Source organism: Geotrypetes seraphini, chromosome 8 (genome assembly GCF_902459505.1).
Source record: "Geotrypetes seraphini chromosome 8, aGeoSer1.1, whole genome shotgun sequence".
NCBI classification, from domain to species: Eukaryota; Metazoa; Chordata; class Amphibia; order Gymnophiona; family Dermophiidae; genus Geotrypetes; species Geotrypetes seraphini.
In genome coordinates, this window is record NC_047091.1 from 27,632,010 (window position 1) to 27,655,004 (window position 22,995).

The window sequence follows — 22,995 nt, forward strand, 5'->3', positions numbered from 1 at the left end:
TTAAAATACTTCCAGCACTGTGACCTGATAGTGGGAATCCAATGGATACCAAATTTGTTTATGACTCTTTTGATTAATAGTGTGCTTATTTACAGATTAAATTCAACCCTGAATCATTACCGATGGAAGAAAGCATGCCGGAGCTCTGTGTTTGTCTGTTTCTGTTATGTGTTGTCTGTTTTAGCTTATGGGGTACCCCAATATCGCACATTGGCCATTTCCAGAGTTTATTCCACCCCTTCTATTAGTCCAAATGGTACCATTTCCCTTTCCAAAAAAGATTCCCCCACTTACAAGAAAGTATCTTATGAAAACCATGCTCACAATGATTTTATGCTATGGCTCATACAGCCCAATGATAATTTAGTTAGGGGTTATATTATAAGAGGATATCTGAAGAGAAAAAATTAGAAAGCATTATACCTGGTAAAATGGTGTTCATTGGTATTTGATATTTGCTAAATAAAATAAAAAATGGTCTCTCTTTATTTAACTTACCAGGTATAAACAGTGCAGTGCACATCTCTGACATAAGTTATTTTGGTATTACGATCAGTATGTGTGTATGGTCTCTCTTAAATGACATAATAATTATGTCCAGAACATAAAAAGGTATTTTCTGAATGTCCTACAGAATACCTTTAAGTGCATTAGTGTTGTTTCTCTTATCTCACACAAATACTACCGTACACACAATAATTGTGTCAAATGTTATCACATTCTGTACGTGTGTATGGTCTCTCTTAAATGACATAATAATTATGCCCAGAACATAAAAAGGTGTATGTTCTGAATGTCCTACAGAATACCTTTAAGTGCATTAGTGTTGTTTCTCTTATCTCAAACAACTACTACCTTACACACCAGTATGGTGTCACATGTTATCACATTCTGTACATAAAGTGGTTTTTCTTTTTTTTCTTCTTCTCGTTTACCACTAGGGGTGTTTAATGTAACTAAAGCATTGAAGCTAAACAGTCATGATGAAATATTTTCCTTGGAAAATCACGTACTGGGAATGTTATTCCATATAGACTTTCATCCCTTTGTGATAGAATTGGTCAGCTCTGCTCTCTTATTCTTATGATTTGGCTAACATGCTGGGTTAAGAGAAAATTTCACCAGATCAAGAAGATGATGACACGCAACCAGACATACAGTGCCGTGCCATGACGCTATTATGTGGCACCGACTTGGGAATAGAAGTGAGCTTATATCCTGCCACTTCACATTAGGGCTGGTCTCTGGGGGTGGTGCACGTGAATCTTACGTGAGTGAAGGCATGTGAGTGGCATAGCAAGCCTATTGAAACTGGAGCATAGCCAGACCCTAACCAAAGCTGCTAAGAAAAACGGGATACCAGATAACTGCAGTGATCGATGGTGAATATGATGCTACCCTAAATGTATGTAAGCCATGAGTAAGAGCACAAATATAATATTAATAAGATTATTAATTTCCATGATTCCCTATACGTGATACTTTCAAGTAAAATGCCTAATTAGCAAGAAATATTAGGGAATGCAAGAATACCAGGTTTAGAATATAAGGAAATAATTTATGAATGGAAAATTAATTTTTTCATTTTACCTAAATGTATAACCTGAGGTATAGTAAATACTATTGTTTCTGAAATACTGGCTGGCAAACAAGCATATTTTGGCTCCAGAGTAGCAGATGTATTTAGATGGGAAGGTGAATGGGTGCCAAATACTGCATATAATTATGAACTAACACTACGATACATGTCGTCAATGATATCACAAAGAATTAACTTTATCTCATTGATTTAAAACCACATCACATTCTGTACCCTTAGATAGAAAATGGTGTAATGTTGAAATGAAATAATGTGTCCTTTTACGGTGATGCCTTTGACATTGGGACCCCAATTAGGGTTTCCCACTTATCATGGGCAACAAATAAATGAACAAAGTAAAACAAACGTGTCATTCTATGACAATTTGTGCCAATGGACCATTCCACTGCAAGGTTATACCTTTATCACATAAAGCTTGCTAGCAGTACTGTTAAACTTGTGATTCATGCTATTCAAGCTCCCTTTTTCAGTATGTGTATATCAAATGTAAATATTAATTTTTCTTTTGCCGATGTATTTTATTGCCATCTATAAAGAAAGCAATGCAAAATATAGCAATCCTAAATAAAGCAAATCAGAAATGTACTTGCATTCTATGACAGATCACATTGAAGCTACCACTGCACACCCTTGGTGGAATGCTTTTACTAGAGGGAGGGCTACGGCACAAAAGGTGTTTCTTCACTCCTTAATCTATATTTGTTTAGTTATTCTTATGTTAACATTTCTTAATTGTGGGTTTACCTATTGTGTAAACAAACGGACACTCTCTCCCTTTATTCGGATGACTTTTTATTCGGAGGTGCAGACTTAAGGATCCAGGGGTGGACTGTTATGCAGATGGCCAGGGGGGTAACTGAAACTCTGCATACTACTGATATGTCTCCTCAAGTCTGCTTATCTGATCTGGGTGTTGCCAAGACAACTTCAAAGGTTTCCACAACAAGTATCTTGACCTTTGTGACCTGGGAGTTGCCCAAACAGCATCAAAAGGACAGATGGAAAACCGGTCTCTATAACACCTCCTTGATTACATCAAAAGGACTGGCCAGGGGGGGTAACTGAAATCCACAAAGTCTGCTTCTCTGGCATCCTGACTTCCTTTTGCCTGCGTGTCTCTCAAATAACATCAGTAAAGCCAGATGGGAAAACCAGTCTCTGCAAACACCTCCTGGGTAACATCAAAAGGACAGGGAAACCAAACAAGTATCTGCTATCTTGACCTCCTTGACCTAGGTGTTGTCAAAACAGAGAACAAAAGAGCAAGACCAGCTGTTTATGCTTTACTAAGAACCCAGCAGCTTTTCCAGCTTTTCACCCAATATAAAAGACGGGTCTTGCCTCTAACCTTAGAATCCAAGAAGTCTCCAGGGATACAGAATCAAGACGCCTAAAAGGGACAGTCTCCCGTTTTTCTTCCCACCTATCAATTGCTGCAGGGGTTCCCAATTGTGAAGGAGGTCGATGCCTGGAATTACGGTGAAGTTATTTAATTCTTATATATATATAATAAAGTGTTATTGTTTATGCTTTATATTGTATGTGTGCTTTTCTGAGTGTTACTGATCATCCCATTTGACAGAAATAAGTGGCGGAACACCTTGGTTCCGGAGTGCAGCGGCCACTACCACCAGACACTTCGTGAAGACTCTGGGAGGCGAGGACAGGCCGAATGGAAGCACTCGATACTGCAGATGTAGATGTCCCACCCGAAATCTGAGGAACTTGCGAGAGGCTGGATGAATGGGAATGTGAGTGTAGGCCTCCTTGAGATCCAGAGAGCATAACCAGTCGTTCTGCTCGAGGAGGGGGTAGAGAGAAGCAAGGGTCAGCATGCGAAATCTCTCCTTGACCAGAAACTTGTTGAGGACCCTGAGGTCCAGAATAGGCCGCAGGTCGCCCGTCTTCTTCGGAACAAGGAAGTACCGGGAGTAAAACCCCCGGTTGTGTTGGTCCACAGAGACCGGCTCGACGGCCCGGAGTCGGAGCAAAGCCTGAGCTTCCTGAAGAAGAAGGGCGGTCTGTGTCAAGTTGGAAGGATACTCTCTTGGAGGGTGGTCCGGAGGGACCCGAAGGAATTGAAGAGAGTACCCTTCCCTGACGATGGTAAGGACCCAGAGATCGGTGGTGATAGCCTCCCATCGATGATAGAAATGATTTAGGTGACCCCCAATGGGAAAAACAGGAGGAGGCAGAACGAGGTTGGTTATGCTCTCTAAGAGAGAGTCAAAAAGGCTGAGAAGCCTTGGGGACAGTAGAAGGCTGAGGTTTTTGTTGAGCCTTCTGAGGAGGCTGTCTCTTCGCTGGTTGTCTCGCAGCCGGAGCTTGCCTCGGAGTATAACGCCGCTGATAGATCAAGGGCGGTCTAGCAGGTCGAGACTGTTGAGGCTTAGGCTTGGGCCGAAGAATGGACTGAAAAGACTTTTCATGGTCAGACAGTTTCTTCGTCACGGTCTCGATGGACTCGTCAAACAAATCCGCCCCTGCACAAGGAACGTTGGCAAGTCTGTCCTGGAGATTCGGGTCCATGTCAATGGTTCGAAGCCATGCCAATCGACGCATAGCCACGGAACAGGCGGCAGCCCGTGCCGAAAGCTCGAATGCATCGTAAGAGGATTGCATCAACTGGAGACGTAGCTGGGACAGCGAGGCAACTACTTCTTCGAATTCGAAGCGAGCCTGAGACTCAATGTAAGGTGTGAACTTCCGAAGCACAGGCATGAAGAACTCCAAATAAGTTGCAAAATGAAAAGTATAATTGAGAACTCTGGAAGCCATCATGGAGTTCTGGTATATTCTCCTCCCAAACTTATCCATTGTCCTTCCCTCGCGAACCGGAGGTACTGAGGCGTACACCTGGGACGGATGAGACCGCTTGAGGGAGGATTCGACCAGCAGGGATTGGTGAGAGAGTTGAGCGCCCTCGAACCCCTTGTGATGAACCGTGCGGTACCGGGCATCCAACTTGCCAGGGACTGCAGGAATAGAGAATGGTGTTTCAAAACATCTCATGAACGTTTGGTCGAGAAGTTTGTGCAGAGGCAGACTAAGAGACTCCGCAGGAGCATTAGGCAAATACATAGTGTCGAAGTATTCCTTGGAGTACCGAGAACCGGAGTCCAGGGTAATGTCCAGGTCATCCGCCATTTGCCTGAGGAAAGAGGAGAAAGACAATTGATCTGCCAGTACAGGCCTACGAGAAGGACTGGACGAAGTCGAGGCCTCGGGATCCACAGAGACCTGGGATCGACAGGGTGAATAAGAGATACACGGCTCCTCGAACTCCGGCCCCTGCAGAGGAGACATGTCCGACGAAGAATACCCCATTCACGGCAGCTTCTTCTGTGGTGATACTGTAGAGTGGCGCGAGGAGTGCCGTGAGGAATGTCTGGACCGATGCCCCTCTCGGTGTCTGGAGGGGGATCTAGAGTGACGATGCTTAGAATGGTCCCCAGACGCCTCTAACGAGTAGATGGGACTCGAGGCCGTAGAGCGCAGAGGCGGGAGATTCGACACCTCTCAAGATGCAGTCCAGGCTTGGTAAGGAGTGCGGAAGAACTCTTCCTGTGATTTGCGATGCCCAGGGCTTCGATTATCCGAAGAGGGATTCCACACCTCTTCGTCCGGAGGCGTTATGGGCTCTAAAGGAGGCCGGCCTCGAGGGACCTGCCGCCAATCGCTGCTCCTCCTCGCCAAGCAGCGAGAGTGACCGGCGAGGAAGAGGAGGAGGGGGCAGTCCGCCCCCCGGAATCGGAACCGGGAGGTCACCCTGGATCGTTGCAATCAGGTTGGGTCCCATGGTTGTCATGAGCTCAACAAACTGAGCCTCCAAAAGGGACCGCAACGAAGCCGACAAGGAGGGATCCGAACCAAAAGGGACCTTCGTGGTCGAGTGCTTTTGCTTGGAAGCCTTCGGCACTTTGAGAACCACGGGTGGAATGGGAGGAGGTGGTACCTGGTCCGAGGAGACAGAGGAAGGCACCGGCGCCGAAGTCGAAACCGGGACAAACGAAGCCGGCTTCAGTAGACCCGGTGTAGCAGGAGTGGTGGAGGGCTTCGTAGATGCAGGCGAAGCGCCAGCCGAAGTCGAAGCTGAAGGGTCCTTTGCAGCTTCCATTTGAACATCGACTCCCACAAAAAACAGTGACGCTTAAACGCCCGCACTGTGAGAGTGGAACAAGGCTGCCACGATTTCGGGAAATGTTCCGGAACAAGACACTGCAGGCAGCGTCGATGCGGGTCCGTCAGCGAAATCGCGCGCTGGCACTTGCTACACTTTTTAAAACCGGTAATTGACCGGGACATAGGCCGAAAAAGCTCCGCCGCAAGATCGAAGGAGTGGGGCCTGAGCCACGCAGCCGACCCGGTCGAATCGCTGGAAGAAATTTTTTTTTTTTGAAAAAGAAACTAAAGAAATAAAACACACGATAAAGAGTAAACCAAACTCAAAACCGCGGCAATAGAAGGCAAAAGAACGGGAATTCAGTCAGCGCAGAATTGAAGTAAAACTTCTCAGCTCCGCGGAAAGAAAAGAACTGAGGACCATCGGGTGGGAAGGCACTGGCGGATGCGCGGTGCGGGCATCTCGAAACTTCTGAGTTTCTGCAAACAAGTATGCTTGTGAAACGTCCGTATCGGGGCTCTGTCGGATGACATCACCCACTAGTGAGAGTACCTGCCTGCTTGTCCTGGGATAATTGATTCGCTAAAGCTACGGAAGGAGAGAGCGGTGCAACTGCTAATACAGGCTAGTGTTACGGGGAGGGTTTGAAAAATCGCCTGGTTTTTTTTCTTTTGTACTTTCTTTACCGGAGTCAAACACAACTTCAGGCTGTGCCGAGTCAGGCCGGGGAATCCACAAGCCGGTGAGAGCCAATGAAAGCCTGTTAATTAGGAGGGGGGCGTGGTGCCGATGGACCTGGGAGACATGAGGGAGGGGGGCTGATAGGAGGAGAGGAGGGAGTGATGCTGCTAGACCTGGGAGGTGAGTGGGTAAGGAACTGCTTCTAGTCAGAGGGGAGGGAAAGGGAAGGGAGAAGAGCCCTGCTAGTTGGAGAGGAGAGGTGCTGTAGCTAGTTGGTAGGGGAAACAGAAATAGAAGTGAGAGGGAGAGGTGCTGCTGGATTGGGAACAGAAGAGAATGCTGCTGGACTTAAAATGGAAGAGGGAAAGCTGAAGCCGGACTGAGGGGAAAGCAGTGGAGGAGGAGAGTGGATGGGGGAAGGGGGAAGAGAAATGCTGTTGCTGCACCCAATTGGGGAGAGAGGGAAGGAGGGATAAGGAAGCCAGGAAGGGAGAGGAGAGGAAAGAGATGCCAAGACCATGGGAGAGAGGGAAAGGAAAAGCAATACTAGACCATGGAGGGAGAGATGTCAGGCATGGGGGGGGGGAGACAGATTCCAGACCAAGGGAAAGGAATGGAAATGGAAGGGGAGGACACAGATGGAAGATGGATGATTAGCATGGAGAAAGAAGAAAGAAGTGAGTTATCAGAAGATAACCAAACAGCAAAAGGTAGAAAAAATCATTTGCTGTTTTGTGATTACAAAATGCCAGATTTGAAAAGTGTATCCTGCCAGAGCTGGTGTTAGACCACAAATGTGACCTAGGATTTAACAGAGAGAGGGAAAGTCCTTTTTGTTTCTTTATTTTGTTTACACCACAGCGCCAGTGTGGGTAGGAGAGGGCAAAGGGGGTGTAAAATCTATAAAATAAACCCACCAGGATGTTTGAAAAAAACACCCAATTGGGCAGGAAAATCGAATCAAAAAAACAATTCAATAGGCTGAATCGAATTGAAATGTTTTTTCCTGAATCAGGGAGCACTAGTGCATGATAATGTTCCCAGCCAATCGTTCAGTTTACCTGCCTGAAAAGCTAGAGTTCTGTCCAGGAATCTTTTGTAACATCAGGCCTTTATTGTTGGGTGGGTAAATATGTGGATTCTACACGTGGGTCTAATGGTACGACCTAAATTAAAGTGGGAAACCAGATACATAGGGGCCAAACCAAAGACTGATTTGAAACAGAGACAAGAAAATTTAAACAAGACTCTTGCTTTGAGGGGCAGCCAATGAAGATTTTGATAATAGGGACTTATGTGTTCCCATTTTTTTAAACCGAAAATCAGATGTACTGCTGAATTTTGAATCATTTGGAGTCTTTGAAGTGTTTTCTTGGAAGTTCCCAAATAAATGATGTTGCAATAGTCCAGCATGCTTAGAACAGAAGACTGCACCAGTAGACGGAATGATGCTGCATCAAAGTATTTTCTGATGGTTCTTAGTTTCCATAATGTCGAGAAGCATTTTCTAGTCAATAAATCCATGTGAGCGTCTAAAGTAAGGTATTGGTCGAGAGTCACTCCCAGAATTTTTATGGAATCGACAATAGGGAAGTCCTGTCCATTCAAGGAAATTTTTGAATCTTTGATTTTATTGTTTGGGCTCGCCAGAAAAAATTTGGTTTTATCTGAGTTAAGTTTCAGTATGAATTCTGTCATCCATAATTCGATTTATTTTAGAACAAATGCCAGGTGATTCTTTATCTCGGAAGTTAGGTTTATGAGGGGAAGAACTATAGTGATGTCATCTGCATAGATATAGAATTCAACTTTTAAGCTTTGCAATAGATTCTCCAATGGGGCAAGATAGATGTTAAACAGGGTGGGGGATAGAGGGGAACCCTGCGGAACTCCGCAAGTGTTTGTCCATCTGCAGGATTGTTTATTATCACTGTAGACTTGGTAAGATCGTTTACTCAAGAACCCCTGGAACCAATTTAACACTTTACCAGAAAGTCCAATTGACTCCAAACAGTCAAATAGAATGTTGTGATTGACTATGTCAAAGGCACTACTTAGATCTAGTTGTAGGACTAGTGCACGGGAACCTTGGCTGAATAAATTATGAAGGAGATCTAGTAGTGAGGCTATAACTGTTTCAGTGCTAAAACCTGAACGGAAACCTGACCGATTCTCTTCAGCATGGAACTCTGGAACACTCTGCATTCAAACTTATTGTGTGCTCTGCCTTCTCTCCCAGGTGGAGTGCTTGATAAGTTCTGGAATTGTATGCCTTTTTCAAAGCAGGCTCCACAACTAAGGACTGGTAGTGTAATTGTAGCCTATCAAGCCTGGGCAAGATTGGATTCTCTACCAAGTATCGAGCTTGCACAGAGCTACTGGGACAGAGTGGTGCTTTCTAATTTTTAAATAAAGCCTCTTTCATTAAGTTATGGACAGGTACCTTTATGCAGTCCTTAGGCTACTCCTTGTAGTCCAAAGTATCCATCAGCTCTGCTCGAGGTTCTGTTTCTGATTCCATATTTATTGAAAGTGCTTGCCCCATCTGTCTGATAAATTTAGTAAAAGAGAGACTTTCTGGTGGGGACCTTCTGCGAGGAGATGGATCTGAAGGTATGCATTAGGACTCCTCTGCAGATAAGTCTGGATAATTAGAAGAAGATTGGCATGTCTGAATCAAAGACAACAGGTCTTCTGGATAGAGAACGTCAAGGTAAGCATCGAGGAAAATGTCACTGTGAACATCTCAAAGAGAACTAAGATGAGCTCTCTAGAAGATGAGGTTGTGTCTTCTCATTCAGGATGCGCGACGCTTTGGTGTCCGAGAATTGTCCCTCGAAGTAGTCTTTGGGCATTGCTCAAGCTGGGCTGAGACTGGGTTCGTCAAAGCAGGCATTTGCACTGAATGCAACTGCATGATCCCAGCTAACTCCTTCTCCAACAGCTGATCTTTAAGAAATGGTGCCAGTACCAATGTTGGCAAGGGTTCAGTGGATACAGGTTGCATCAGGTATCAAGGCATTAGTGACCTCGATGTTGAGGTACGCCTCAGAGAAAACACCAATTGTAGCGATGGTGATCTGGTCTCAGTGTGCTGCTAAAGCACGCCTGGAGGGGGAAACATGTTTATGCGTCTTAGCTTTTTTATGAGGTTACCCCAAGGAGGCAGCATCAACTAAGAAGAGGTGGAATGGGTTGTCGATGTCATCAGTGCCAGTGTCAATGCTGGAGTTGTTGGATGTTGAGTGTTGGTTATCAGAGACTCCAGCTATTCTCGATAGAAATCAAGCTGACCCCAAAAGTTTTAACACTGCAACTTCCTGGCTTTAAGTTACCTCTTCTGCAATTTAGAGCAGAGCGTGCAGGAAATGTCTTGGTGATCAGGACCTAGGCACTAGACATACCAGTTGTGTGGGTCCCGTATCTGAAATAGTCTTGTGGCACAGAATGCACTGCTTGAATCTTCTAGGAGCCTTGGGCATTTAAGGAAAAACTGCCGCCACAAGGTCAAAGGACTCTATGGTCTGGGGAGGTCAAGTAGACAGCAGCCCAAAAAAACTCCGATGCTCACAGCCTGAAAACAGGCTGGTGAGCTCAAAAGCCCAAAAACGAAATTCAATAAAAACATCAAGAACTTTTAAACAAAATGAAGAAAAAAAAAGAAAATAAATTAAATAGAGAAATATGACTTGCTAAGCAAGATGGAATCGATGGGGTTAGGAGAGACACTAACTGCATGGGTCAATGATTGGCTGAGTGGCAGACTTCAGAGGGTGGTGGTTAATTGTACCCTCTCTAAAACATCGGAGGTGACCAGTGGAGTGCCGCAGGGCTCGGTCCTGGGTCCACTCCTTTTCAACATATTCATAGGGGATCTGACTCAAGGGCTTCAAGGTAAAATAACACTATTCGCCGATGACGCCAAACTATATAATATAGTAAGTGAATGCAGTTTACAGAATTATATGGCGCAGGACCTGCTTACATTGGAAAGTTGGTCCTCAACCTGGCAGCTAGGCTTCAATGCTAAGAAATGTAAGGTCATGCCCCTCGGAAGCGGAAATCCATGCAGGACGTACTTCTTGAATGGAGAAACTTTAACTAGGACTTCAGCAGAACGAGATTTAGGAGTAATCATCAGTGCAGACATGAAAACTGCCAATCAAGTGGAGAAGGCTTCATCTAAGGCAAGGCAGATATTGGGTTGTATCAATAGAAGTTTCGTCAGCCGAAAGCCTGAAGTCATAATGCCGTTGTACAGGGCCATGGTGAGACCTCATCTGGAGTACTGTGTGCAATTCTGGAGGCCACATTACAGTAAAGATGTGCGCAGAATTGAATCGGTTCAGCGGACGGCCACCAGGATGATCTCGGGGCTCAAGGGTCTCTCATACGAAGAGAGACTGAACAAATTGCAGCTCTACACTCTCGAGGAACGTAGGGAGAGGGGAGACATGATAGAAACATTTAAGTACCTCATGGGACGTGTCGAAGTGGAAGATGATATTTTCTTTCTCAAGGGACCCTCGGCCACAAGAGGGCACCCGCTCAAACTCAGGGGTGGAAAATTTCATGGCGACACCAGAAAGTATTTCTTCACAGAGAGAGTGGTTGATCATTGGAACAAGCTTCCAGTGCAGGTGATCGAGGCAGTGTGCCAGACTTTAAGAATAAATGGGATACCCATATGGGATCCCTACGAGGGTCAAGATAAGGAAATTGGGTCATTAGGCATAGACACGGGGTGGGTAAGCAGAGTGGGCAGACTTGATGGGCTGTAGCCCTTTTCTGCCGTCATCTTCTATGTTTCTATGACTAAACAGAAGTGAAAATCAAAACAAGAAGGCACAAAAAACTATTAAGTTTAATGCAATTAAAGAAACTGAGAACTGACGGTCCCGCCAGCCAACAGCACACGCGCGTATAAGCGGACTTGTGACAGTACAAGGGTCCATACAAGGGTACTGTGGATGTCATCGCCCATGTGTGAGAATATACTGCCTACTTGTCCTCAGATAATGCGCTCAACTCTGGCACTTAAAAAAAACCTTTTCCTTAGTCCTGACCCTATACTACAGCTCTGAGTGGAAATAAAATTTTTAGCACAGAAGCAAAAGGGTCAACTGAGGTTATCTCAAATGACCCTTGTCAAAAGAGGTCTTTGATGGCTTAAATGGGCTCTGAAATCTTCCCTATCCCCCCCAGTGGACTTAACTCAGAAGACAGGACTGATGGGGCGTGGCTTGGGAGTGCAGCCAGATGGTCGGGTGAGGACTGAGCTCTGCATTTACAAGCATTTGAAAGTTATTTTAAGCCGCTAATTCAGCTTCATTTTTAAAGAATTTTTGAGGTTCAAATCTCATAATGGCCTCGAGTAAACAGGCGAAAAATGAAATGGCTGGCACAGGAGTGGGGAGTGCTAAAAGATCATAGATAGAGCCAGTGACTCCTTCTAAGGTGCCGTTGCCTAAGGATAATAATGGTGACATCATTGCACAGCTGAAGCTAATTACGGATATAGTTTCTGACAATGCTCAAAAATTGAAGGAGGTTAAAGATGAATTTAAGAATCTCATAGCACGTATGGAGCAGTTTGATTTAAAAGTTGAAAACATGAAAAAAAGAATGACAACAAATGAAATGGAATTAAAGAAATGTAAAGTGGGAAAAAGTGGATGCTTTATCTAAGGAGATGGAAGACTGTATTAATAGGGGGAAACGGAACAATCTGAGAATTATTGGGCTCCCGGAGGGAGTTGAAAATAATGATGCTGTTTCTTTCCTTGAGCAATTTCTTCCAAAGATTCTGCCTCTCAAATCAAAATATCCATTAGAATTTGAGAGGGCTCATAGGATCCCTGCAAGAAGAACTGGCAGGGATCCAAGACCACATCCGATGATTTTTAAACTTTTGAAGCATCAGCAGGTAATGGAAATTATTCGGCTTGCAAAAGAAAACAAGAATCTGAAATGTCAAGATTCAAAAATTCATAGTGTGTCAGATTTCGCTAAAACCACTGCTGAAAGAAGGAAAAACTTACTTGATTTAAGACCTCAAATGAGACATCTTGGTGCTAAATATGGATTGCTTTACCCTGCTATAATGAGGGTAACTTATGCCAATAAGTCACTAAGTTTTGATGATCCGGACAAGTTAAAAGAGTTTTTGGATACATGTGAGCAACCGATGGTGTCATAAAAGGAAATAAGGAAAAAAGAAATGTGACTCAATGTTAAAAAGACTTTATTTTGTTTGATTTTTATTTTTTCATGGCAGTGATTGCTATATAAGAGATTGATTCGTTGAAAAGATAGAATCTTATTTAAATTCAATTGCAATAACTGTCTTGGATACATGGTTCTGGTGGATAAATTCTTTTTAGAATTCTTCAAAAGAAGTTTCATGGAATTATGCAAATCAGTTCATGGACTAAGACCTCTAAATTCTATTTGCTAATGATTCCACACTTACTCCGGCGTTGACATTTTTGTAAATATCAGCAGGATTCATCGGACTTCATATGGACATACTACTGGATATATTGGTATAATATTTATGAAAGATATAACGTATTGTTCTTACTTTATGCCTGATCCAGAAATATTTCTTCATAAGGATATGTGCGATAGCGATGGATTTGTGCAAGTGTGAGGGGTCAACGTGGATTGAACTATATCAATTTCTAGTGTTTGAATTTATCGGTTCAGTCTTCTTGGTGAAATGAAAGAAAGATCTTCACTTTGCTTCGGGGATTGTAATTTGGATTTTGGATGTCATTACATGGGTTTCTTATGTAAATTGTTTTTTCAGCATGATTGGAAGGATGGATTTTGCTAATGGTATATTCCTCAGTCTGTTATTGTTCTTCAAAGGTAACACGGAAGCAATTTATACGCTAGAGGAAAAAAAGTTTCAAAGGACTAAGCATCGTTCGTATGAAAAGGAAGAACTGTTGCTTGATGGATGGACATGATGATATGAAACTGTTTAGGTTATTTATTTACACAACCTTGCGATTCTAATGTTTTATTTAATATAAGTTATCTAAATATTTATGATCTAAATAGGATGACTTCGGGTCATATTTAGTTATTATTAATTCAAAGGATAATTACAGAGTGGTGTGGATATTAAATGAAATAGGATGGGTATGTTTTCATTAATATTAGTACTAACTAATACATTATACTTTTGGAGAATTAATTGAGGAGATTTTATTTGTTGTTTAACTAGTTTAAGATTAATTTACTGGAGCACATTTAAGGTTGAATATGTTTTGAATGGAGTTTACGTGATGGTTCTTTTTAATACATTGATTTTTATGTTATGGACTAATAAGGAATGATTTGAGGGGTTGTTTTCAGATGGGACTTTATATAATAATATAAGAGTTTTATATTTTATCTCATTTCATTTTAAGGTTTCTTTAGACAAAAGGATTATAATTTAAAGTTTTGGATAATATTATTATTTAAAATATGGTAAAGTCATTTATTTCTTTGATAATTTGATTCTTAATGGTATTTTTTTAAAGTAAAGTTCATAATTAATACTATTATTTGCTAATGAATAATTAATATGCTTTAGTTACTAATGAAAAATATTTTGTATTCAACTTAATTGTATTTTAGTGGCTTATCATACTGCTATAATCAATTTAAATTTATGCTTGTGTAGAGTATTTCTTCACCTGATATCAAATGTGCGTTTCCAAGATTTCACTATTAAATGGGGGGGGGGGGTTAGGGAAGGTTGGGATAATAGGGGTAAGGTTCAGGTTCATATTTGTAAAATCAGGAAAATGATGCCTATTTATGAAGACTGGGAATATTTGTTTTATTGTTTTGGAAAGATTATTTTACTTATAATTTAAGGATGGATATTAAAATTTTCTCCTTGAATGTAAATGGCCTCAACCATCAGATTAAAAGGAAAAAAACATTAGCATTTTTAAAAAAACAGAATGCGGATGTCTACTATATTCAAGAGACCCACCTGTCTATAATAGAATCAAAGAAACTGGTTGGGTTGGGTTGGGGTTGGGTGAAACAATGTTTTTTCGCCCCTGCAGATGGGAAAAAAGCAGGGGTAGCTATTCTGATTAATAAAAAATGTTCAGCCAATTTTAAATTAGTAGGTTCAGATCCGAAGGGTAGATGGGTCCATGTGGAATGAGTATGGGAAATAATGCCCTGGCTTTGTTTAATGTGTATGCCCCTAATTCGAATCAAAATGAGCTCTTTAAAATGTTACAACAATTGTTACTCCCACTGGCTGCTTCTAAATTAGTTGTGGCTGGAGATTTTAATGCTGTTATGGATCCATTATTGGATAAAAAACCTTGTAGAAATATAAAATCATTAGGGTTAGATAATTTGGCGCATTCATGTGATTTAAAGGATATTTGGCGTATACTTCATTTTAATGATCAGGAATTTTCCTTTTGTTCACAAATTCATAAATCTTTCTCTAGAATTGATTATATTCTTGTCTCAACTCAAATAGTTCAGCAAGTGATTAAAGCTTCCATAGATCCAATTATTTTATCTGATCATGCGGGTGTATGGATTGAACTACAAATAGATCAACAAGAGTATAGTAGACCTATTTTGAGATTCTTAGATGAATTACAAATAAAAATTACTGAATTTTTTCAGTATAATTTAACAGATGAAACTTCTTTGGAAAATGTTTGGGATGCTTTTAAGGCTACTATAAGAGGTAATATTTCATACTCTGCTTTTATTAGAAAACAAATTAAAAATCAATATTCTAATTTGGAAAAGGAAATTAAAATTTTGGAATCTAAATTGATTGATAAGTGGGAGCATGACACTTTACAAGACCTTTTAAAAGCAAAAGGTAAATATAATGAATTAGCTTCGAAATTAATAAGGAAAGATCTTTTTTCTCAGCAAACTTTGTATTATGGAAATTCAAATAAGGCGGGTAGGTTATTGGCAAATTACCTTAAAGCAAAGAAAAGAAGAACAAAAATTAGTGCAATAAAAGATGAGAAAGGAGTTAAGCACAACCAAATTGATATTATTTTAAGTAAATTTTTATAAATATCTATACTCTTCTGAATCTTATGATGGTAGGGAGAAATATGGTTTAGATTTTTTGAATTTAATTATTGGTCCGAAGGTTCCTGATCATATGAAAAGAAGTTTAGATGAACCTATATCACTAAAAGAATTAGAAACAGCGTTGAAGTCTCTTAGAGTTGGATCCGCTCCAGGTGGTGATGGATATACAGTAGAATTGTATAAGTCATTTCAAAATTCCCTATTGCCTCATTTGTTAAATTTATTTCAATCCCAATTATCTAAGGAATATATTACAGGTACTGTGGCTGAATCATTAACAATTGTTTTGCCAAAGCCAAACAGAGATCCCACTTTGGTTTCAAACTACAGGCCTATTTCATTAATAAATGTTGATGGTAAACTTTTGGCTAAGGTTTTGGCTTTGCGCTTGGCCAAGGCTCTCCCTTTTATTATTGATATGCATCAAACTGGATTCGTTGCAAAAAGACATTCTTCTAATAATACTAGATTGGCCTTTCATATGTTAAATTTATCTAAAGAAATTGCTGATCCGGTTTTTTCTATATCTTTGGATGCGGAAAAAGCTTTTGATCGTGTTGAATGGCCTTTCATGTATCAAGCGTTGGAATGGTTTGGTATAGGTTCGGGATTTATACAAATGATTCAAACTTTGTATAGCTCCCCTTCTGCAAGATTATATATTAATAATAATTTCTCTGATCGTTTTACGTTGCAGAGGGGGGTTAGACAGGGTTGTCCTCTGCCTCCTTTGCTTTTTGATATTGCATTAGAACCCTTGTTATTAGCCATTCAACAAGCAAAGGGGATACAGGGTATTCTCTTTTCTGATAGAGAATACAAAGTTTCGGCATATGCAGATGATATTCTGCTTTATTTGAGAAATCCAGAAACTACCATTCCATGCTTATTAGAATTGATTGATACATTTGGAAAGTTTTCAGGTTATAAAATAAATTGGAGTAAGTCAGAAATTCTTCCTCTTAATGTGCATTGTAATAGAGGTTTATTTGATTATTTCTCATTTACATGGAAAAAGGATGAATTAAAACATTTAGGTATCCTAATAAAAAATACTCTGGAAGACACTTTGAAAGAGAATGAAAAACTTTTATTAAAAAAGTAACAGAAATGTGTGAGCAATGGAATCCTTTACATCTTTCTTGGTGGGGGAGAGTTCAAACTATTAAAATGATGATTTTGCCTGTAGTTTGTTATCAAATGAATATGATACCAATTTTTTTCAGGGGTCTTTTTATAAAAAACTTAATGGTATTCTTACAAAATTTGTTTGGCTGGGTAAAAGACCTAGAATAGCTTTAGTATCTCTGCAAAAGTCAATTGAGGAGGTAGGGGTAAAATTTCCAAATTTTTATAGGTATCATCAAGCCTATATTTTATGCCAGGGCATGTATTGGATCCTCCCAGAACTCTTTGACAATGCTCCAAATTGGTTGTACTTGGAGTGGCGTCTCTTGTTTCCTTTAAATTTAGTTCATGTTGTTAGTATCAAAATGCCTAGGAGATATAAACAGAACAAAATTTTGATTGATACATGGAAAACTTTGAGATGCATTAGTAATTTAACACCTATTCCAATAAATAAATCAACAAATCAATCTTTATGGATAAACTCCAAGATTCAAATTGGCGGATCTCAAATCTTATGGAAGCACTGGATTATTGCTGGTATAAGAACTTTAAATGATGTTATTTCAGAAGGTAAACTGCTTGATTTTTCACAATTGCAATGTAAATTTGGTCTTAATAAAGCACAAAGTTTTAAATGGTTGCAATTGAAGTAGGCTATTCAGGTGGGATTCCCTGAATGGAAAACTCTTAATAATCAATATAGTTTGGAGTTCCTATGCTTCCAGGCAGACTTCCTGGGACACCAAGCCGCGCAGTGGTACAAATTATTATCTGGATTTCTTAACAAAAACCCGAAAACTGGTCTTAGAGACATTTGGAGCATTGAGATTAAGCATCAAATTTCTGCTTCTCAATGGCCACGCATTTGGTCTTGGAGAATGAGATGTACAGTGTCAGCATCTATGAGACAAACTTGGTTCTTTTTATTACATAGAGCTTTTGGACCCCAGTTTGTTTGTAGAAATTGGATAGCTCTAAATCTAATAGATGCTGGCACTGTAATCTAGTAGCGGGGACATTGGACCATCTAATTTTTCATTGTCCTTGCATTAAGAACTTTTGGAATTCAATTTGGTCTCAAATAAATTGTTTATTAGAAAACCATGTGGCACTATCGTACGATACTGTTCTGTTTGGTATGTCTATGAGAAAAAAAAGTAAAATATCAGCACATAACAACAAACTTTTAATGATAATGACGGGTGTCGCTATTCAGTATATTACTAATAATTGGAAAAATTATACTAATCTTAATTATACATTTTGGTGGAATTCCTTATGTCATATTTATAAGATGGAAAGAGTAATTGCTTTACAGAAAGGTAGTTTTAATAATTTTATAAAGATCTGGGGGCCATTGGTTAAATATTGTAATGAATAAGCATCGTTTTCCTCTGATGGTATTTCTTTCATATAGGGGGGAGGGGGAAGATGGGGAAAAATTTGATTTAATAATGAGTTTATAATAAATATATGGAATGTTTAATGGTAGGGGGAGGGAAATTAATTTATTTACATATTTATGATATTATTAAAAGAATTTCAAGTGTTGTATGAATGTCTTTCATGTTGTTCTTTTGTACACTTGTTGTAAGTTTTAAAATGAATAAAGAATATAAAAAAAAAAAGAAGACAGGACTGATGTCCATTTGCTGAATATCAGCAGGTAAATCCCCAGACCACCCCCACAAACTGGATAGCAGTCAGCCCAAATGTTAAGAGGCATTATGTTCCACTGAATATTCAGGTTTGGCCTTGTCAAAGTGATTTAATAGGGCAGGACCCTCTCCTGTCTGGTTAAATCACTTTGACTATCGATTCCCTAGGTTTTTTTGTTTTTTTTACTGAGGCAGAAAGTAAAATACTTCAGTAATAAACCTTACATGTACACACACTTTATAACAAAAGCAAGATATCTCCAGGATTAAGAATCCTTTTTCGTTTCCATTCATGTATACTGATCCTGACATACTGCTGCTTTATGAATCTTTAGCAATTTAACACTTACCTTTTGGCTTATTGGCATGAGCAGAACGAATATTCTGCGTTAACATCAGCAGTCGCTGTTCTCTTGCATCATGGAGACGAAGATACATCTCTCTCCAGGACTCAAACTCCTCAGCTTTCTCTTTCTTAAAGTCCCGCTGACAGTGATTCATCCATAATCGATCTGTGTCCTCTACTAACACCTAAAATAGAAAGTCTGTGATAAGATTGGCAACTTCATGAAACACAAAGGAAAAACCTAGATATGGAGTCAGAGCATAGCAGCAGATCTCAGATACACAGCTGGAGCAGACTAGGCAGCACAAGATCACAAATGGAGCAGGACATAGCACAGCAACACATGAAAAAAATTAAGCCATGGTACAGCCATGGAGCAAATCAGAGCATAGCAGCAGATTCTGTAATTCAGCAGAGGACTCGCACAGAGCAGGATCACAACAGGAGCAGGACAGAACACAACAAATGGGGGAAATGAAGCACAGATAACACAGCTGGAAGAGGGCAGGGCAGAACATAGTAGCAGATGGGGAAATTAAGTCCAGGTGCACAGCTGGAGCAGAACAGTGAACAGAAGATAGGAATCATATGGGCGTGTGAGATAAACATCAAAATGACAGATAATATTTGATAAGCACAAGTATATCAGAGTAAGATACAGAGTGTGATACATTAGTGATTTCTATTCCGCCATTACCTTGGGAGTAATTTCATAAAGGAGTTTTCATGCATAAATGGCTTTTATAAAATTATCCCCATGTTAAGAATATCCAAGGTATGCAGGGTCCCTAAAAAGCACTAACATTTAGGCTTATTCTGGGGCACAGTTTTTTCAGAACACAGGTGGAATTGCAAATTATGTGCATTGTTTATAAAATATGCACCAACATTTACACCTGAAAATGCCAACAGCTAACACCAGGAGTTCTTCAATGACTTCTATACCCTCCTCCTGGAAGACAAAGTTCTATTTGCAACAACACTCCGCCAAGCTCTAGATGAGGTTGTTCCTGTCTACCTTATCTTTCATTCTTCTGCCTACATCATCAAGGATTCTGGCCATTATATAAGCTATGAAGGAAAGCATACCACATTCTCTTAAGGCAGTCACACCTGCTTAGATGAAACATTATTCCTCCCTGGCCTATCATGCTGAAACCTCCTCAAAAATGCTTCCTCACATTTTGAACTCACTGCAGATTGGTCTATGGCTTTATGCCCTAGATGAGCAGAAGAGATAAGCTCCTACAGTCTTTCATGTAGGAATACAAAACTGATGTCCAAGGGGCATGCTGCAAGATTTGCTAGCAGAGGGAGGAGTCAAGACTTCCATCAATTGAAGTTTCTTACTTCTCCTGGCAGGCCAGGATGTGCAATACAACACAGTTACTTACCGTAATAGGTGTTATCCAGAGACAGCAGGCAGATATTCTCACATGTGGGAGACGTCTCTGATGGAGCCCCAGTACTGACACTTTAAAAGTGCATCGCCACTTTAAGACTTCAGAAAGTTCACGATAGCCAGCGCTGCGCATATGCGAGGTGCCTTCCTGCCCAATGTAGGTATGCGGTCCCTCAGTTTAGTAAGCCATTTAAGAAGCCAACCCAGGGAGGTGGGTGGGTTGTGAGAATATCTGCCTGCTGTCCCTGGATAACACCTGTTACAGTAAGTAACTGTGCTTTATCTCAGGACAAGCAGGCAACATATTCTCACATGTGGGTGACCTCCAAGCTAACCAGAATGGGATGTTGGGAGTGTTGGTCTTTAAGAAAATAAATGTTGTAATACTGCCTAGCCGAAGTGCCCATCCTGTCTGAAGAAAGATTCCAGACAGTAATGAGATGTGAATGTATGAACTGAGGACCAGGTGACAGCTTTACAAATTTCCTCAATAAATGTAGATCTAAGGAAAGCTACTGAAGCTGCCATAGTTCTAACTTTATGGGCTGTGACATGACTCTCCAGTTGCAGTCCAGCCTGAGCATAACAGAACGATATGCAGGAAGCCAACCAGTTGGAAATCGATCTCTTGGAAATAGGATGTCCCAACTTGTTAGAATCATAAGATCAAAAGTTGAGATCTATGGAGGGTGTTTTCCCCGGAGTCTGTTATAGGGGAAAACACTCTCCAGGGATTCAAGACAAAGTTGGACAAGTTCCTGCTAAACTGGAACGTACGCAAGTAAGGCTGGACTCATTTAGAGCACTGGTCTTTGACCTGGGGGCCGCCGCATGAACGGACTGCTGGGCACGATGGACAATTCTTATGTTGCTTGGTTCTATCAAGGTAGTAGGCCAAAGCTTGCTTGCAATCCAGAGTATGTAGAGCCGCTTCTCCAGAGTGAGAGTGAGGCTTAGGAAAGAAGACTGGAAGCACAATCGATTGATTGAGATGAAATTCAGTGACAACTTTTGGCAAAAAACTTTGGGTGTGTGCGAAGAACTACTTTATCATGGTGAAACACTGTGAATGGTGGATCCGCAACCAGTGCTTGCAGTTCACTGACCCTTCTGGCAGAAGAGAAATGAGAAAAATGACTTTCCAGATAACATACTTGAGATGAGCCATAGACATAGGTTCAAATGGAGGTTTCATTAACCTGGAAAGAACTCCATTAAGGTCCCAAACCACTGGAGGAGGCTTGAGAGGTGGTTTAACATTGAAAAGTCCTTTCATGAATCTGGAGACCAGAGGATGGGCAGTGAGAGGCAGGGCTGTGGAGTCGATAGATAAAGCCTTCGACTCCGACTCCTCAGTTTCTGGTACCCACAACTCCAACTCCTCTGTATTTAATATGCTAATGTATTTTCCACGTTGATTAAAGGAAGGCAACATACACACCATTTAACCACAGAACTACTTGCTAGGAAGCCGACGCTCTACAGTATTGGTCAGTTTAAACAAAAGACAAAAAATGAAAACAATAAGGTTTTATTTATTGTTTTTATCAAGTGGCTATAAAGTAGTAGCATAGCATGCATAAAAATCAGGAACTTTACCAGTTTAAAAATATGAAAAACATTCTTTGGTAGTTTTAAAACAAAAACAAAGCTTAACTACATGAACAAAAACAAAAGCTAGACAACCTAAAACAGTTTATATATTAAACTTGGAATATAGTTGTACAGTAGAATAGCTGTTAAATGAAATCCAAAAATAACTCAATGTAGTGTTGTTCTAAGAAACAGAATTGCTTCTGCCAGATCTTCTTTCATAGAAGCTCTTAAATCTGACTTGATTATTTTTAGAGCTGAAAATAGTCTTTCAACGCTAACTTGGGTGGGTGGCATTGCTGTTATGGTTCTAGCCCCAGAACTGACAGCATTTGACCTGGCTGACAATGAGCCTTTGGAGACTGTGATCTAGGTTTACACCATTCCTTGTTTCACCTAGGTCAGTGATTCCCAACCCTATCCTGGAGGACCACCAGCCAGTCAGATTTTCAGGATAGTCCTAATGAATATGCATGAGGCAGATTTGCATGTCTGTCACCTCCATCTCTCTTATGTATATTCACTAGGGTTATCCTGAAAACCTGGCTGGCTGGTGGTCCTCCAGGACAGCGTTGGGAAGCACTGACCTAGGTCATTTCAGGTTTGCTTCAGCTCAGACATAAGAGCTGCCATACTGGGACAGACCGAAGGTCCGTCAAGCCCAGTATCTTGTTTCCAACAGTGGCCAACCCAGGTCATAAGCACCTGACAGATTTTAAGCTGCTTATCCTAGGAATAACCAGTGGATCTTCTCCAATTCCATCTTAATAACGGATTATGGATTTTTCTTTCAGGAAATTATCCAAACCTTTTTTTAACCCTGCTAAGTAAGCTAGCTGTTTTCACCACATAATTTCTCCAGCAATGAATTCCAGAGTTTAATTACACGCTGAGTGAAGAAATATTTTCTCTGGTCTTAAATCTACTACTTAGTAGCTTCATTACATGCCCCCGAATTCTTGTATTTTTAGAAAGAATAAACAAATGATTCACATCTACCAGTCCACTCCACTCAGTATTTTATAGACACTTCCTCCTGTCGGGTCCCTCAAGGTTCCATACTTTCACCTATTTTGAATTGTAATGAACCTCAGAATATTACTAATTTAAACACTAAATTGTCCAGGATCGCTGACTGGCTCCTTAGAAATGGTCTTAATTCTGAGAAATCAAGTGGACTCCAATAAGGTACAAAGAGCGCCCAACCCTTTCCACGCCAGTAACATTATATCGTTCCATAAGAGCACTCAGAATGATCCTAGATCAAACTATGACCTTTCAGCCTCATATTTGCCAAACCGTTCAACACTATTATAAACATAAAATGATATAAAGTCCCCAAGATAAGAACGTCACAACTTATGTACAATC

General features: G+C 40.7%; 1 protein-coding gene across 2 annotated transcripts in view; it reads right to left on the bottom strand.

Annotated features, from left to right (window-relative positions):
* Positions 1 to 22,995, bottom strand: part of ELOA (elongin A) — an 84,571-nt gene that overhangs the window by 11,589 nt on the left and 49,987 nt on the right. Inside the window, exons 8-9 of one of the 2 annotated variants that reach the window (XM_033955919.1) lie at positions 18,634 to 18,814; positions 16,706 to 16,991 (exon numbers count right to left, since the gene is read on the bottom strand). In XM_033955919.1, coding sequence (XP_033811810.1) covers positions 16,969 to 16,991; positions 18,634 to 18,814 — 204 coding nt within the window. In that variant the 3' untranslated portion in view covers positions 16,706 to 16,968. Of the gene's footprint in view, positions 1 to 16,705; positions 16,992 to 18,633; positions 18,815 to 22,995 lie in introns of those variants that run through there. The other variant, XM_033955918.1, reaches the window with a different exon arrangement.